At 39.4% G+C, this 17,605-nt stretch overlaps 1 protein-coding gene across 1 annotated transcript; it reads left to right on the forward strand.

Moving 5' to 3' along the window:
• Window positions 1–1,379: 1,379 nt before the first annotated feature.
• Window positions 1,380–17,380, forward strand: LOC146513196 (sulfotransferase 2B1-like). Its single transcript, XM_085169991.1, has 6 exons — window positions 1,380–2,827; window positions 8,977–9,188; window positions 11,634–11,760; window positions 12,685–12,779; window positions 12,890–13,070; window positions 13,575–17,380. Exons 1-6 carry the CDS (start codon window positions 2,689–2,691, stop codon window positions 13,682–13,684), a joined length of 864 nt encoding a protein of 287 aa, XP_085026117.1. The 5' UTR covers window positions 1,380–2,688; the 3' UTR covers window positions 13,685–17,380.
• Window positions 17,381–17,605: the final 225 nt, after the last annotated feature.

Here is a 17,605-nt window from a genome sequence, read left to right on the forward strand (position 1 = left end):
AAAATGGAGGGCTATGCATATTCTTGGGGATTGTCAGTATGTTAGTTTGACTCTTTAGCCCTAGTTGCTAATTTATTTTGGTTTTGTTAGGTTTTGTGAGGTTTTGACCTCACAAAACCTAACAAACACATTTGACAGACATGGTAGTTTTGCATTTATAGATGAGGGGTGCTGCAGGCGACGAAGATAGATAGAAAGGGGATTGGTGTTCAAGTGTGACGAGGGTAGGCTAGTTCCCTTCCTTACTTAGTATAGGGCTGGGAATAAGATGCCACCTATAAGTCCTTGCGGACTTTAGTTGCCATTGTAGCGCCAAAAAATCATTGATTGAATTTAAACTGTGTTATATATAACTTTTAAGCCTATGTATATGTGAAACATACATTAAATGTATCCCTCATGAATGATATCAAGTTATCTTGAACCACAAACAACATTCCTGTCACAAGGTAGAAGCCACAATCAGTTTTTTGACAGAGTGACTTTAATATATCCGTTATTTAACCCATACAACGTCTGATTGACATTAAAAATGTATTTTTTAAGACCAATCCGGCCAAAGGATAGCAGAAATATAACAATAGATCTATAAAGATATTTTAAGTGGCGGGATTGGTAACACAAACATATTTTAAAAAACATGTAATTTTTTATTTTTATATATAAGCCCTTTGCAAATCATGTACACTAAAGTCTTTTTACAAATATAAGTAAAGACATTACACATAAAAACACTGAAACACAGACCAGATCAGATCCCAAGGGAGGTCTGGTGTTTCTGTAAGATCAGCATCGTTGTTTTATTGTCGGAGGGAACGTAGACGGGGAGAGATGATCCAAGTTCAGGCTGGGAGCTGTAATCGGAGCTCCAACCTAGCTTTGGTTTTTAAAGAATGGTTTTCACTGTTTGCAGTGCCATTCATTTACATTCGGTTGTTTGCAGTGTAAAGATCCCTTTGAAGTGTGCTGTTTTTGCCCTCCCTCAGGTACATAGGTGGCCTCCCTTCAGCCTTTGTTTGTAATCCTCCTTTTAAAGTGGCAGCTGTGAAATAAAGTTTTGGATCTTAGCTTGCGTGGCAGTGTTTTATTTTCGGCTCTCTGACTTATAAATGTGAATATTACAATATAAGCTCTATTATCAGCTCTAATAACCGCTCTATTATCCCAACAAACAATGAAAAATAAATATATTGTGTATTACTAAGTCCTTGAATTATACACGAATCGTTCAATGATTACTTGGTCATGAAGGCTTGAGCTTTGACGAAGAATCGCACACTTGTTGGAAAGTGACGCAAACAGAAGCCAGCGCGAGACCACACAGGAGAAGCGGGAGTTGCGCTGATGATGGGATGGGATTTCCGGCTCTTTTTAGAGATCCGGCTCTTTCGGTTCGACTCACTAAAAAGAACCGGCTCTTTCGGCTCCGAACCGGCTCTTCAGGTTGTTTTGTTGCTTTAATTAATTTATTATTAACAATAATATAAAATTATGCACAAAAGGAATTACTAACGTAAAAAAAGTGGTTTTATTTATATATGTTTATATATAAATATATGCGGTGGCCCCTAGAGACAAAACACGTACAAACTCCATTTCTAGCATGAACTGAACTTCCAAAGCAGAGCTACTAGATCACTTAAATTACACAATTGAAAGCATGTGTGTATTGTTTGTGTATTTATACACAGGCACTCATATATATTCAAATAATTTAAAAACAATGTTCATTTACCTGTTACTACCACACACCAAATCCGGTCGTTGGTACTTGCTGGCTTGTGTAGCCACTAGGTAACAAAAGCTCAACACTGCACTTAGCATCCTGGAGCACTTCTGTTGTCTTTTGTACGTGTTTTGAGTTTTTATGTGCTTCTGAGTTTTTACGTGTTTTTACGTGTTTTGGAGTTTGTACGTGTTTTTACATGTTATGGAGTTTGTATGTGCTTCAGGGTTTGTACGTGATTTGAAGTTTGTACGTGCTTTGTCTCTAGGGGCCACCGTAAATATACTTTTATTTATTCACTCCACATAAAATGTAATAAATAAATCATATAATACAAAAATCAACTATTCACATTTCAACTTTTAACAATTTAAATTTTCAGCTTTTTCCTTTTACAAATTTAAAGTGAAACAACACAAAACACTGCAAACCACAACACAATTAAATATAAATTAAAATATGAAAACAAAAAGAAGATGCATATTCTCTGTCATATGGGCCCGCATGAATAAACTTTCTGAATCCTTTATCATCTGCAACTGAAAATAGTTGTGGATGATTACTATACCTTTCTAATGTGATGTTGTTGTCCCTGGCTCTTTTTCTGTCTCTCCCTCTGGCTCTGTTCCTGTGCTACTGAGTGTAACTACCGCCCCTCCCCCCTCTTCCCAGCGTAAAGCACAAGGCTCGCGTGCTGAGTGAAGCAGAAAAAAAGTGCGAGAGAGAGGGTGAGAGAAAGAAAAAAAAAAACCCACGCGGCTCGCGATAAGGAGTCGGCTCGCGTCGTTCACGTCAAAGAGTCGGCTCTAAGAGCCATTTCGTTCGCGAACGACCCATCACTTTGCGCTAAAGTCTCGAGCTGCAAAAACAGTGATAGTGCTTAAGTTGAGACAAAGTCCAGCAGTTTTTCAGCTCGAAGCTCTCAGAGCTGTTTTCAGTGAGTTGCCTCTCCTTGTTGAAGCATGACCGAGACAGAGTTATACACGCTTTACAAAGGCGTCTATGTGCCTTCAAGTCTCCATCCGCCCGAGAGCCTCAGGTACTACGAGGAGTTTGCGTTTCGTCCGGATGACAAACTTATTGTAACGTACCCCAAGTCTGGTGAGTGATCGCGGTTCGACGGCAAATGGTTTCTTTTATGCTAAAGAAGGGTTTGTTTTAGTAGGTTGGAAGAGGATTTTTCAACCTGTCGTATAAGCAGCAATTACACTATATAATCGTCCTGGCGTTGGTCTAACACGTCGTTTAAAACAAGGATTGCTCTTCGTTTCCATTTTATGCGACCACGTTAATGGTATGTATTTAGCATTAAATTTCATTGTGGGGTTTATTTTAAATGTGGGAACCTTGTTGGAAAGCTCTCATCCCCGACTGTCCGTTGAGTCTCCGGTAGAAACAGGTCTGTCAATGCCCGGCGTCTAAATATATGCAATTCACCCCAAACCTGAGAACCTCATTTCTCTGGATTTATGCCTAATGTCTTTGTGTTGACTACAGTCTATAGAAGCAATGTATGAGGGTTATAAAATACATAAATTACCTGTTTTATAGTATATTTAGTATATTTATGACTCTGTGTTATTGTATAACTAGTCCAGTCATTTTAGTCCACTTAAAATATCTCTATAGAACTGTAGTGTTGTATTTGTAATTTCTGCTGCCCTGTTGGCAAGATCTCTTAAAAATAAATAAATAAATAAATAAATAAATGAATAAATAAATAAGTGATGTCAGTGAAAGCTGGATAAACGAAGGATCTGCCTCGTGATAGGAATGCTCCTTCTAGCTCAAAATGACTGGATTTCATTCATGAAAGATGTGTTTGACACATGTTTTACAGATTATACAATCATTTTCTGGGAAATACTGGAAGTCACTTTTTTTGGCACAACACTGGTTTTTAAACAGTCCTGTTACAAGCTAGCAGCTGCAGGCCTTTCTTAGCATAGTGACTCTGATCTTATCGAGAGAGCAGCGGAAGTGCGACAAATATGAAATGACAGGTCTTTAAAGAGATTTTAAGTGAGCAAAAAGGACTGGACTGATTCTAATACAGTTACAGTGGCACAGAGCAGATGTACCTGTATTAGTGCATTATACCTGCATCCTTTCTTCATTTTATATACAAACCCCACATAAAAATATTTTTAGTACATTCTATTTATCAAGATGAGCAATAACATAAAAAAAATCACAGAATCACTTTTTGGAACAATGCTGGTTTTTCTGAAGAGACTGACCTTATATACCCTATATGAATGTGCTGCGTGGTACTAAGGCTCAAAAATGTCTTCTGGCACTTTTCTTTATGTTTTTATTAAAGGTGCTGTGTGAATGTAGTTAGAGTGCTTGTGAGAATAGGTGAATGTTGTATGGAGTGCTTTGAGTAGAAACTCTATATAAGAATCAGCGTATTTACAACTTAAAATGTGATGTTCAGTACCAGAATGATGTTTTTTACTTGCAAAAACGGAGGAATACAAGTGACGTTTTATTAGCGTTTGGACATATTCTCTACAAAGTATTTGTGAACACCAAAAACAATCAGCGGGTGATGGATGGATTTAAAAGGACAGACATGAAGTGGACTAGATCCCCATAGCTCAGCTCTGTCTTAGACTGGGACTTTAGCTTGGATACAATGTAAAAGTTAAATAAATACAGTGCTAACTGAAGAAAATGGATGGCTTATTGTGTTTTAGTTTAAGCTTTCTCATTATTACAAGAGAAGAATGCATATATAGGGAACTGTGTACAACTGGTTCATTGTCAAGCCAGCATTCAGTTTCGCTTGAATGGCAAGACAGGTCTGAGCAGCACAAACGAAACTTTGTGCAGCACAAACCAGCACAGAAAGATCAGTCAAAAGACCTTTTAGTAACAGACTCGTGAGTAGAACATAAAATGCCCACAGACTGTCCAGACCATACGATGCACAATCACAAGGTAAGGCAAACAAGTGAAACATATATCTGGTCTAGTACATTAAGGTGAAAGATTCTGGAACTCACTAATTTCTAAACCCTGATTATTGTCACAGTTCTGGGTCTGGGGACGCCGGGTTTGTGTTTTCTGGTTTTTGAATATTCTTTGATTTAGTGTTATTCATGTCATAGTCTTTGTATTTCTTGTTTCTTCGTTATTTTCTGTATTTTTTAGGATTTAGGTTGTGTTTCTATGCTTTTGCTGTATTCCACATTTCATATCTAGTCACCCTTTTCTCTATGTTCATGCAGCTCCTGTGTCCAGACTACGTCCACACGTACACGGGTATTTTTGAAAACGGAGATTTTCCGTTTTCGTTTTAAAAAATAATCCCGTCCACACGTAAAGGCAGAAATGAAGGAAAACGCTGCTAGGAACATGCCAAAGCAACGGGTGGCGATATATTCCTAACCGTGCAGAAATGTTGGCCAATCAGAAGTCTAGAAGCCTCAGTGGGAAAAAGTAAACAAAGCTGGGGCATAGAAGCAGAACCGAGTCGTATGTGTGGAGGGACAGTAACTGTGTGTGTATATGTAAGCATTTAAACACTGCAGAGAGAACAATTAACAGTAACAGTATTGTAGAAATTCATTTCACCGAAACAATAACGTGCCGCACAGTGTGACGTCAAAAAATGCGCACATCTTTGACGCTGCGTTTTCTGCGTTTTTCTTGTCCACACGTAAATGCAAAAACGGAGTTTTCAAAAATATCCACCCTGGCCGGAGTTTTAAAAAATCTCTGTTTTCAGTGACCAAAAACGCCGTTTACGTGTGGATGAAAGGTGCAAACGCATAGAATAATCTGCGTTTTCAAAAATACCCGAGTACGTGTGGACATAGCCTGTGTCTCATGTTTCCTGGATTGTTTTGATAGTTCCTTGTGTAGTGCTTAGTGCAGGGGTGGGCAATCTCAGTCCACGAGGGCCGGTGTCCTGCAGGTTTTAGATCTCACCTTCGGTCAACACACCTGAATCACATGATTAGTTCGTTACCAGGCCTCTGGAGAACTTCAGGACGTGTTGAGGAGCTAATTTAGCCATTTAAATCAGCTGTGTTGGTTCGAGGACACATCTAAAACCTGCAGGGACACCGGCCCTCGTGGACTGAGATTGCCCACCACTGGCTTAGTGTGTTTAGGTTTGCTTCCTCCCTGTCTCGTTATGTTTGAGTACTCCCAGCTGTGCTGTCCTCCCCTGTCTCATTCCCTCGTTATCCCTCGTTAGCCGGATTATCTGCGTATCTCCCCTTGTGTTTCTACATCTCGTGTTTCCCATGCTCCAGGTTTCCATGTCTCAGGTCTTTAGTTTCTTTGTACTTGTTTTTTACATTTCTCCCAATTTAGGTTTCGCTAGTTTAGTCATTGTCACATTTGGCTTTGTTTGTATTCTGCTCCGCCATAACAAAGGCTCACTTTCAGTTCAAGTTCTGTTCCATCTCCAGTGCTTGCGTTTGGGTCCTCTCACTCTCTCCATCGCACACACTGCCAGCGTAGATGTGTCAGAACAATCTGGCCACGACATGGACCCAGCACTCGCTCCTTGTGAGGAGCTCCAGGAAGACTTAATTCACACAGTGGATTTACTGTGCGATCAGTGGCTGGAGAGGTCCAATAAGGAATACCGTCGTGGTCATAAAGTTGTAGCTAGCCGGCTACAAAGCCTGGTTTCCGGCTTCCTCTTTGTAGTGGACTTTCTCCGACCTTTGATTACGTTTCTCCTGAGCCTGGAAATTTAAAGTCTGTGTTTTCAGAGACAGAATCATCTGCTCTAAGGACTTAAAGAACTGTGTTACTCCCACTCCTCCCTGCTCTGGAATAATAATTCCAAAGATTGTTTATTCTGAGACTGTGTGACTGTGAAATTGGGCTCCTCAGAAACTGAAACTCCCCCCAGAGGCTGAGCCTGTGACCTCAGCTGGCTCTGCACTCCTGGAGGCAGTGCAGCCTTCTTCTCCTCCTCCGTCAGCTGGGAGCTAGGCGAGTTCATCCAGCCAGCCATCCCGATCAGATTGCATGTGCTGCGCAGCCCCAGCTGCTGCATCCTGAGCCAGCTGTGTGCCCTGCACAGCTCCAGATAGCTCTGCTTCATTCAGAGGTTTCTGCACCTGCTGGCCCTGTTTCGCCTCAGCCGAGCCCCTGCAGCCTCCTGTTTCAGCTGGAGGCTCACGTGAGCCCGCTCAGCCATTACCTGCCTCAAGTCGCGCCACACAGTGTATACCACAACAATAACAACAACAATCTTCTTCAGTCCTGCTGTCCCCCTGCCGGATCTTCTCCTCTTTCCGTCCACGTCTGACCTCGCCTCGTATCTGCTCCTCTTCCTGGAACAACAGAAGCCGCCTCCCTGACTAGCCTTGATTATTAATATTATGCTACTGATTCTATTTATTATTTAAGTTTAGGAAATTCTGTTCGGACACCCTCAGCCCAGTACGATGTGTAAGCGTGTTGCAAAAACCCTCTGCACTCTACATGTTAATCAAGATAATTCAATTCAGTCGAAGCGCTGAGTGAAGGTTTGACCCTCAAAACAGAGCGCCAACTCTTTAATGAGCACATCGCAATGTGTGCTCATTGCACTCATTTTATTCCTAACACCTGCCCGTCCACGTCCATCCACCAAGTCATGTCAACACCAGCCGCTTTGATGGCGAAGACTCACACTTAATGCCCTAGAAAGGTGGACTCCAGACCTGCTCTGCTGTCGCCGCCACTTCCCACCCAGTCGGCCTCCTGACCTACTTCGTCTCCGCCGCCGCCACTTCCCACGCAGTTGGCCCCTTCTGAACTGTCTTGTAGTGATGTGCGATACCACTGATTTTCTTTCCGATCCAATACCAAGTAATATTCAGGGTGGTATCGACAATACTGATCCGATACCGATACTTTGTACAAAAACGTATTTTATTTATTGCATCTCAAATCCTAGCGTCACAATGATTACAGGACATCAGATTACTTGTTCTTATCACTTAATAATGCAGAGATCATCATATAGAAATAAAAGAAACTGAAGTTGTGGCTATTTGAACACTTTGCCTGCCTGCAGCACTAAAGGACTCCGTGAGAGACGTCACCTGTCCCTCTCCTCCTCTTCAGTTCGTCTCAACATACTCTCGTCATATTCTGTGATATGATTTACTCTGAGGTGTTTGATAAGGTTAGTGATGTTGCCACAACCATACATGCCAACCCTCCCGAGACCGGGTCCTCAGGTGGAAGCAGCCTCCGAATTTGGACACCCCTGCTGTTTCTGGGCCGGCCAATAATAACGGTGACATTTAACGTATTTTATCCAATAAATAAACCCTGTAAAATGTATTTATCTCCCCCCCCCTCCAACAGCCTTTTTGAATGTCTCCCTAGTATGGCCACAACACCTCACTCTTGGAGCCCTTTTTTGCCACATGTACCGCAAACCACGTCTCAGCTGTTTGTGGAGGTAAAATAAGTCCGCACATGACTCCAGTTACGCTCAGCCATTGTTGTGAGTGGGGCTGCCAGACATTTATACAGCCGTATTTCGCACATGACTATGAAAGGCGGAAGAGGAAGTAGTTCCTTTGAATGTAGACAATCCGAATGTTATAGTTTCTTTCCACTGTGTTCCTGTTAATGATAAACTACAAATTTACTCTAAATGACTAAAATATCGATATTTTAATGTGAGAATCGATTCTAGAACATAAATGATTGGTATCGGAGGAATCGATATTTCAGGATCGATCCGCACATCACTACTGTCTTGCGGTTCACCTCCTGAGTAGATTTGTTGTGTCTTGTTGTAGACTCTGGGTTTGGGTTTTTTGCTTCACATTTTCCCATTGCTTTTGTTTTACATGCTCCAGGTTTCGATGTTCCATTTTCCACATCTCAGGTCTTTAGTTTCTTTGTACTTCTTTTTCAGGCTTTACTAGTTTAGTCATTGTTGCTTTTGTTTGTGCTCTGCTCTGCCATAATAAAGGCTCACTTTCAGATCAAGTTCTGTTCTCTCTCCAATGCTTGCGTTTAGGTCCTCACACTCTCTCCACTCCACGTCTGCCAGCGTAGACGTGACAGTGACAGCCATGGTTTCTTTCTGTTTATTGAAATACGGGCTTCAAAATAACAACTTGAAGTTGTTACCAAGGTGGCAGTGAGGCATGCTTAATCAAAATTGACACTGTATTTTAGGAAGTTGGTGTACAATGACACTTTAATAGCTCTAATATTGGGAGGCCCAAATAAAAGCTAAATCAAAACATGAGATTGTTTCTTTTTTGTAGGTACGACATGGATGCAGGAGATGCTCCCTCTCATCATGAGCGGAGGGGATCCGGCCTCCGTTGAGACTCTCCACAACTGGGACCGTGTTCCATGGCTGGAGGAGAATCGAGCCCTCATCCTCAACCTTGAAAAGAGGCCGTCTCCACGCATGTTTACAACTCACTTCCACTACAGCATGATGCCGCCATCCTTCTTTGAAGTTAAACCAAAGGTAGGTCTGCCACATAGTTTGGTTCGTGGGTCATTAAAGCTGTTAATTTAAATGTGAAAGGGGATGTTTTATGGGTCTCTTTAATTCCTGCTATAGAGTAGCAGCTTCTCCTCCTTAATAATAAATAATTGGCATAGATATGCTGTGATTCATCCAGGCATAATCTGAGGCTACGTCCACACGTACACGGGTATTTTTGAAAACGGAGATTTTCCGTTTTCGTTTAAAAAAATAATCCCGTCCACACGTAAAGGCAGAAATGAAGGAAAACGCTGCTAGGAACATGCCAAAGCAACAGGTGGCGATATATTCCTAACCGTGCAGAAATGTTGGCCAATCAGAAGTCTAGAAGCCTCGGTGGGAAAAAGTAAACAAAGCTGGGGCATAGAAGCAGAACCGAGTGGTATGTGTGGAGGGATAGTAACTGTCAGGGTTTTAATAGTTTTGCAATTTTCATTAGTTTTTATTTTTATTTAGTTTTGACTTCAGATTTTCAATTTTATATCAGTTTTAATTAGTTTTTACCAATTGTTTGCTAGTTTAGTTTAGTTTTTATTTTTTTGAAAATTCTTAGTTTCAGTTTAGTTTTGATTAGTTTCAGTTATAGTTTTAGTTGTGTTTGCAATAATTAAGTGTAACAAAATCCCAGTTTCATCATATCAGTCATTCTGCTCATCCTTGGGTATGTTGCTATTCCAGCTACCATACTGCACCCTGGACAGGTCGCCTGTCTGTCGCAGGTCTAACATGCAGAGACAGACAACTCACATTCCCACCTATGGGTTCTTTAAATAAATAAATAAAGGCAGATGAACAACCATTGATACCAGGCAACTATAAAATGTATATCTTGGCCCCAATGAGACTATTAACTCTTGCAGCACCGGGTGTTCGTAATTTTGGTTCAAGTGAATTGATAAACTTTTTGAAGGTAATTGACTCACACAGTTGTGTAGATATCCCCGTCCTGTTGTCTCGGGATGCATCACGCTGCCTTGCCTGGGGTTAGCTTCTGTTTTCTGGGGATGAGGGTTGAGTGTGCTCCCTTACCTTCTCAAGGTAAGCTAGGTTAGCCTTCTTGTGTGAGCTTTTCAAGTGCACTTTAAGGTTTGTGGGATTTTTTTTCCCTTTAGAAATGTCCCTCATAATTTCTCTGTTTCCACTACAAGACATTTGCTTTATCCAAAACACAGTCATATTCAAAGTAATCCCAAATTGGACTCTGGCTCCCGACTTTTCTTGACATGATTCTGCGCGTGGATGGAGCAGCGACACAGACGACTCGACTAACGTACTGCCACCTGCTGGCATAATGAGACACAGCAAGAAAAAAATCTGGAAACTAAACTTCATTTTCACCCTTGACTCTTGTATGACACGCACACATCAATGAAAACTAAACACATTTTTGCTATAAATTCAGTTAATTTTAGTTAGTTTTGTGAACACTCATTATAGTTTTAGTTAGTTTTCCTTTTTTTGTTTTTATTTTTATTTCCGTTAACAAAAATGTTTTTTCACTTCTAGTTTTCGTTATTTCGTTAGTTTTCGTTAACGATAATAACCTTGGTAACTGTGTGTGTATATGTAAGCATTTAAACACTGCAGAGAGAACAATTAACAGTAACAGTATTGTAGAAATTCATTTCTCTGAAACAATAATGTGGCACACAGTGTGATGTCAAAAAATGCGCACACCTTTGACGCTGCGTTTTCTCCGTTTTTCTCATCCACACGTAAATGCAAAAACTGAGTTTTCAAAAATATCCACCCTGGCCGGAGTTTTTAAAAACCTCAGTTTTCAGTGACCAAAAACGCAGTTTACGTGTGGACGAAAGGTGCAAACACATAGAAAAATCTGCGTTTTTCAAAAATACCTGGGTACATGTGGACGTAGCCTAAATTGAGTGGTTTAAAACATGAATGTAGCACAGGCAGCCAACATAAGAATACTTGTAAAAGACATGTAGCCAACAACCCCTAATATTAGCCTGAAAGAAGATAAAACACTGAGTATACAACTCTTCGGAGAAAAATGTGAAAGTCTTTGTCAGGTTTCCTCCGCACAGAGAACTGACGTGGAAAGAAAATGAAGTAACTGAAAGAACATTACAACACAATTTAAAAGACACAACAACAAGAACAGAGGATTTTTCATTACTCACCACTGACAGCTTCTTATGAGACCTCAGGCTATTACTTCCTATAAGAAATACAGGGTTTGTATTCTGCTGTGCCTGTGTCCAAGTGTCTGGCATGGCAAAGTACGTAACCATACAAAAACAAATCACCAGTGAGAAGGTCTGTGATTGCATGTGAAGGACAGGTTATGAACTCAAAGTGCTTTGTCTGTGTAATACATACATTGTAGTTTTATTTGGTCATAAAGCTACAAACTTAAATGTTGAATGTTTAAAGTGAAGTAATGATCTGTCATTACTCCAGGTCATCTATGTCATGAGGAACCCCAAAGATGTCTTTACGTCTGCTTTTCACTATTTCGGGTCAACTTCTTTCCTGGTGAAACCAGGCCCACAGAGTGAGTTCCTCCAGAAGTTCCTAGATGGAGAAGGTTGTTCTTTTTTTTTTACTCTGTATTAGAACAGCAGGTGACATTTAGCCTTTTTTTCAGTTGTATTTTACAACTGGTAACAAGAGGAATAAGGATTGATTGATTGATTGAATCTTTATTTTGAACATGTTAAAAAAGTACAACAACATAGAATTAAAAGAGACAAATAAACAAAGCAAAACAAAAAGAAAACGAGCAACCACAACTACAAATAACTTTCATGTTCAAAAAGGAGCAGGAAGAAGCATGAGCTTATTTAATTCCACCCCTTTTCCACTATCTAGTAATCAATAGACTACAGAAATACCTCCTTGCAATTACATTATATGTCATGTGTATTTTTATTTTTTTAAATTATTCTTTTTATATATATATATATATATATATATATATATATATATATATATATATATATACTTATATGTTTCTATTTATCCATACATACGAATATACACATACGCACATATACACATTTTCAATAACCCCATTAACACCTCAAAGGATACACAACCTACAAATATATATATACCCATACCAACATACCCGTGCACCCGCACACACATGAAAATATTAGACAAGAACACCCTATCAAATCTCTACCTCTTCCCTGTACCCTGTAAAAACCATCTCCTTAAACCGCTTTTTAAACTGTGTCATGCTCGGACATTGCTTCATATCTTTACTTAGTCTGATCCACAGCTTCACTCCACACACAGAGATGCAAAAACTTTTTAATGTTGTACGGATACGAGGATGTTTTAAATTTAATTCCCCCCTCAAATTGTATCCCTGTTCCCTTTCAGAAAACATTTTTAGAATATTGTCAGGAAGCAGGTTATTTATTGATGAAGTTGAACCATTAGTGCAGAGAATTTTGCTATTGTATTCATAATAACTCAAAGGGAATCTTCTTATTTCTTTTAGTTATATTTGGTTCCTGGTTTGACCATGTAAAGGGTTGGCTCAACGCTAAAGATAAGGAGTCCATCATGTACATCTCCTATGAAGAACTTTTAAAGGTGAGAACAACTGCAAATGCTTTCCAAATAATTTAAACATGAAAAAAGAGTCAAACACTGAGATTCGTGGTAAGAACATGAGCTGAACGGTGTTTGTCTGCACGGTGCAGGACCCGAAGGACTCTGTGACCAGAATCGCTCAGTTCATGGAGAAATCTCTGGATACTGAAGTAATAGAGAAGATAGCAGACCGATGCTTGTTCAAGAACATGAAGAAAAACAGCATGTCAAACTACTCGGCTGTTCCTAAAGAAATCATGGACCAGAGCAAGTCTGAATTCCTCAGGAAAGGTGTGTTTATGTAATGCTACTGAGAATGGTTACCGCACCCAAACCTCCCCGAAGTATGTTGGTTTTGAAGCTGTACTGTATGGTGAAATAGCATGAGTTATATCTCTTATCAACCCCCCTATAGCCTCGACGGGCATGTCTAAACAGGACTCTGGGAGGAGGTGAATGTGGATGTAGGTTTTAAAATGAAAGTATGCAGGCAGGAAAATTATTGGTAATTTTTTTTGTCCTTGTGTTCCTCCTTTGCATCAGCGCTCTTTTATCAGACTTTTAAAGGTTCCAAATAATTGCAGAAAAAGTTTTAACTTTGTTTGCACCTGGACGTGCTACCTAGGTTTTAGAAATGAACCAAGAACTTTCTAAATGATCACCTGAGATAGGGTTTGGATTTTTATCTTATAAGCCTGGTAATAGTACGTAAGGAGCTGAGAAAAACTGTGACAGAATCTTACATTTAACAGTTCCTTCAATTTAGGTTTAATTCTTCTCTGTGTTGTGTTTCAGGAATTGCTGGAGATTGGAAGAATCAGCTAACAGAGGCAGAAGCAGAATACTTTGATGCTGTTTACCAAGACAAAATGAAAGATGTCAAATATAAATTTGTTTGGGATTAAAAGACTAAATGAAAGTCATTTCGTCATAGAATTAGAGAACAAAGTAGAGCATTAAATGGTTTGTTGATATGTATTCATGACGTAATTTTGTAGTTATCAACATAAAACTGGTAACAGCATTCTGATTGGTGCAGAACCAAAATCAGCTCTGTTTAAGTGAAACCCTGGTGGAGTGAGGGGGTTGTCGGGGTCGATGTCAGTGATGATGTTGAAAGAGTCCGTGAAATAATTTTCCACTAGGCTAGAGAATTGTGAAACTTAAAATATCCAATGTCGCTGAATGAGAGTGACAATAGGACCAGTAAAATGTAACACGTATTTGTTTATCCTATACCATTTTGTTTTCTGCTTCCAAACTTTCAAATGATGTACTTTTAACTCAATACCATTTATATTAACTCTTAAGTTGCTTATTCTGCAGATTTTAAAGCATAAAATGTGATAAAAAACTATATATGTTACAGATAAAGCTACCCCCTGATGCACAAGAAAAAATGATGATCTAGTAATATAGTGCATATATTCTGCATAATTAAAGTGTATTCTAATGCTCAAACATTTGTTCCATTACTTAAGTAGATTTATGCCTTTATTCAATATGAAACCGTTTTTACATTTGGGTGCAATGCCACTTTACATATAATACTTTTGCATCCGCACGCAGGTCTGCACAAGTATGCAAGTTTTCCTGTGCTGTGTGTTTTTCTGGTCAAATGTTCTGAAGTGTCGCAAGGAGTTATGCTACCCTCTGTAGCTCAGATCGTACATCTTATTGTCTGTTAAAGTGGCCACTGTGCCAGATTAAAACCCTAAAATCTTGCCTAAGTCATGTTTGTTAAATGTTACTACATGTACAATATTGTTAGAAAGAATGTACAAGCTAGCAGTGTATGGGACATCAATGATAAAGTGGTGTAAATCATAATTGAGTTCAATGCAATTTTACATCACCAGTCATGTGAAGGCACTTTAGATTATAAGGTAAAGATCATTCAGTATAAGACAGAAAACAGCAACAATCAGACTATCCATTATGAAAAAGCCCTTGGAGAGAGTGGGAAGAACTATTTCAGCATGAAAATACATCTTGCAGAACCGGACTCAGTCTTCTGCCATGACGGGCTGTGAAGTGACCATAAAGACACAGAGTAAAACACAAAATGTATGAGAAGGTAAAACCAGTGACGGTTAATGGTGTCATACTGATTATCATGTTTGCTTTCACAGCAGTGGGATTGCTCAGCCTCACAGAAAAGGTGGTACTGTCAAGAAAGAATTAGAAGAAACCAAAATGATCTGCTTCTTTAGCTTGCTATTTAATCTTCAGTAGCAAGCTGCAAACCTTAACTAAGCAATCATTATGAAGTCATTCTGGCTCATAAACCAGTAAAATGGTTTAGACAGGGGTTTTTTGTGTGTGATTCTGAACAGACAGCCTTTGAAAAGTCATGCTGTAAAAGCTGGCTGTAACTGAACGCAAGATTGTTCCATATAGTTGTCTGAATCACTACTGCTAATCCTTTTTTCTAATAACTAAGTGCAGGGCGGAGTTTAGAAAGAAATCTATATCTGTTAAATTCTTTCTTTGTCAGAACGTGAACTCTTTGCTCTTTCATGTGGGTGCGTAGGGAAAGAATTTACTTAAACTAATCATAAGTACCGATTATGGAATGCCTCTTTCCCCCCCATAGTTTCCACCGCTTTTCTTTTCTTGTTTCAAATGTAACAGATTGCAATCTTTGTAAATATGTAACTATTTAATGACTTAATTTTTTGTATTTCCGTTTACTCACACTTGCAAAATCTTTCCTCTGCTCCACTTAAAGTCAGAGGAAAACTACTGTGCTTTGTCCTGCAGTACACAGTCCTTTTGCTATTTTGCAAAGAACAGTTGTCCAATTAGCGCCTCATTCTATGTCACACCAGTTTTTACAGTGTAATGTCCCTGATGACACATCCAAAGGCTTAAAGTGTTTGATTTGTTTCAATGTAACATTTTAAAACATTAGCGATTTCTTGGTGCCACATTGTAAAAGAAGTTTTCCACTGTTAAGACTTTGTATTAGCCAACAGTACACAAACTTAGTTAAAGTTAAAGCAGCTTTTCTTTTAATTTATTGTATAATAATACAATTATAAGCAATTCATATATTTTGCCATTCGTTTTTTTCCCCCCAAAAATTGGCATTTGGTTGTGGGAATACTGTTACGGATTCAAAGTATTGGAGATGGAAACAAGAGGAAAACCACAATAACAACACTGGTCCGGCTGGGTCAAGTCAAACGATGATTTTAATGAACACACGCGTGGGAGATGGACACTGTACGCAGACAGCATCAGATCTCAAAATGGTGGAGCATTGATCAAACTCTTATAGCCTCTAGTGGCCCCCACCTAATCATAAAAGCCTAAACATTCACATTCTCTCTCTCACACGGCGCCTAAGCCTGTTTATCTGCTCCTGCTGAGATGGGGCAGTATGCTCTGTTCTCTTCTAATCAGACAAATAAGGCGATGACTTTCTGCAAACAGAATTTCTTATAACTCAGCAGTATAATGCATCATAAAACAATATCATTCATTCACAATAAATCAGCAGTCTAATGTAATGCAAATCAGTTTAACAAATGTAATAATTATCACCTTCTTCTAATTCAGGAGAATAATGCAAACTAAAACTACATAATAATTCACAATCTTCAATTAGGGGTATAACATGGCATAAGGTAATATTATAATCCCACAAAATACTTCAGCATTCTTGAGTAAAATTGAGCCAGAGATCATTGTAGGACTGAGCAGAAGATCAGCTGTGCCATCCCTTTATGATTTCAGTATTTTACTGAATAATTGTTCAAACAACGAAAGGGTCACAAATTAGGGCACAAACAGATTTTATTTAATTAAAAAATGAGGGAAGTCAGATCCCTCTTCCGTGGAACCAGGTCCCACTTTTGGCTCAGGAGACAGGCACCCTCTCTCGATCTTCAAAAAAAGGCTTAAAACTTTCCTTTTTGCTAAAGCTTATATTTAGGGCTGGATCTGGTGACCCTGAAGCTCCCCCTGCTGGGGACATCAAGAAGCACTGTGTGTTTATAGAGCAGTCTGTGTTTAATCATGAGTTATTATTCATCTCTGGCTCTCTTCCACTCTGTCTTTTATCCTATTTTTTATCCTTATTATGTTATGGCTGCCCCTCCCTGAGTGTCCCAGAGGCTTTTTTCTGTTAAAGGGGAGTTTTTCCTACCCACCGCTGCCAAGGGCTTGCTCATGAGGTGCTGTTTGATTGTTGGAGTCTGTTATTGTCTATTACTGTACGGTGTTAAACTTGCAGTAAAAGTTGACTTGAGGGAACTATTGTTACTGTTTGCTGCTATATAAATTGAGTCTGTTGCTATCTGGGCAACTGATCTCACAACTGTCTGCGTTTGATCTGTTTCTCCAGATGTTTATCTTCAGTTGTTGTGACCTACACTTGGCCCTGTCAGGGGCACAGCTCAATAATTAGATTTAAAAACTAAATGCAAAATTAGTGCATCTAATGGAAATTCACATTACAAAACATTTTATATCTTATGCCACACTTGTATTTTGCCTGTAACAAAATAACAAGCCGATTAAAACGACTCTCCTATTTTTTCTCTCCTGTTTTGTAAGTTAAATATCATGGTCAGCACGGACACAAACATACAATTCCTCCATCCACTGGAAACGGGGTCTCAGAGTTGCTGATCTCAGAGAAACTCAAAGTTTCTTGTACATGCTTCCAGGAATAGAGGACTCAAGTGCACAAGAGTGAAAGTTTAACACGTTTATTGAAGTCACAGAGTCAGATGTGGTTGAACTGGTTGAGGCACCAAACGACATTCCTACAGTAAGTGCAACGATCTTTTGACTACCAAGAGGCTTGAGTAGCAGGT

This window comes from Neolamprologus multifasciatus, chromosome 8 (genome assembly GCF_963576455.1).
Source record: "Neolamprologus multifasciatus chromosome 8, fNeoMul1.2, whole genome shotgun sequence".
NCBI classification, from domain to species: Eukaryota; Metazoa; Chordata; class Actinopteri; order Cichliformes; family Cichlidae; genus Neolamprologus; species Neolamprologus multifasciatus.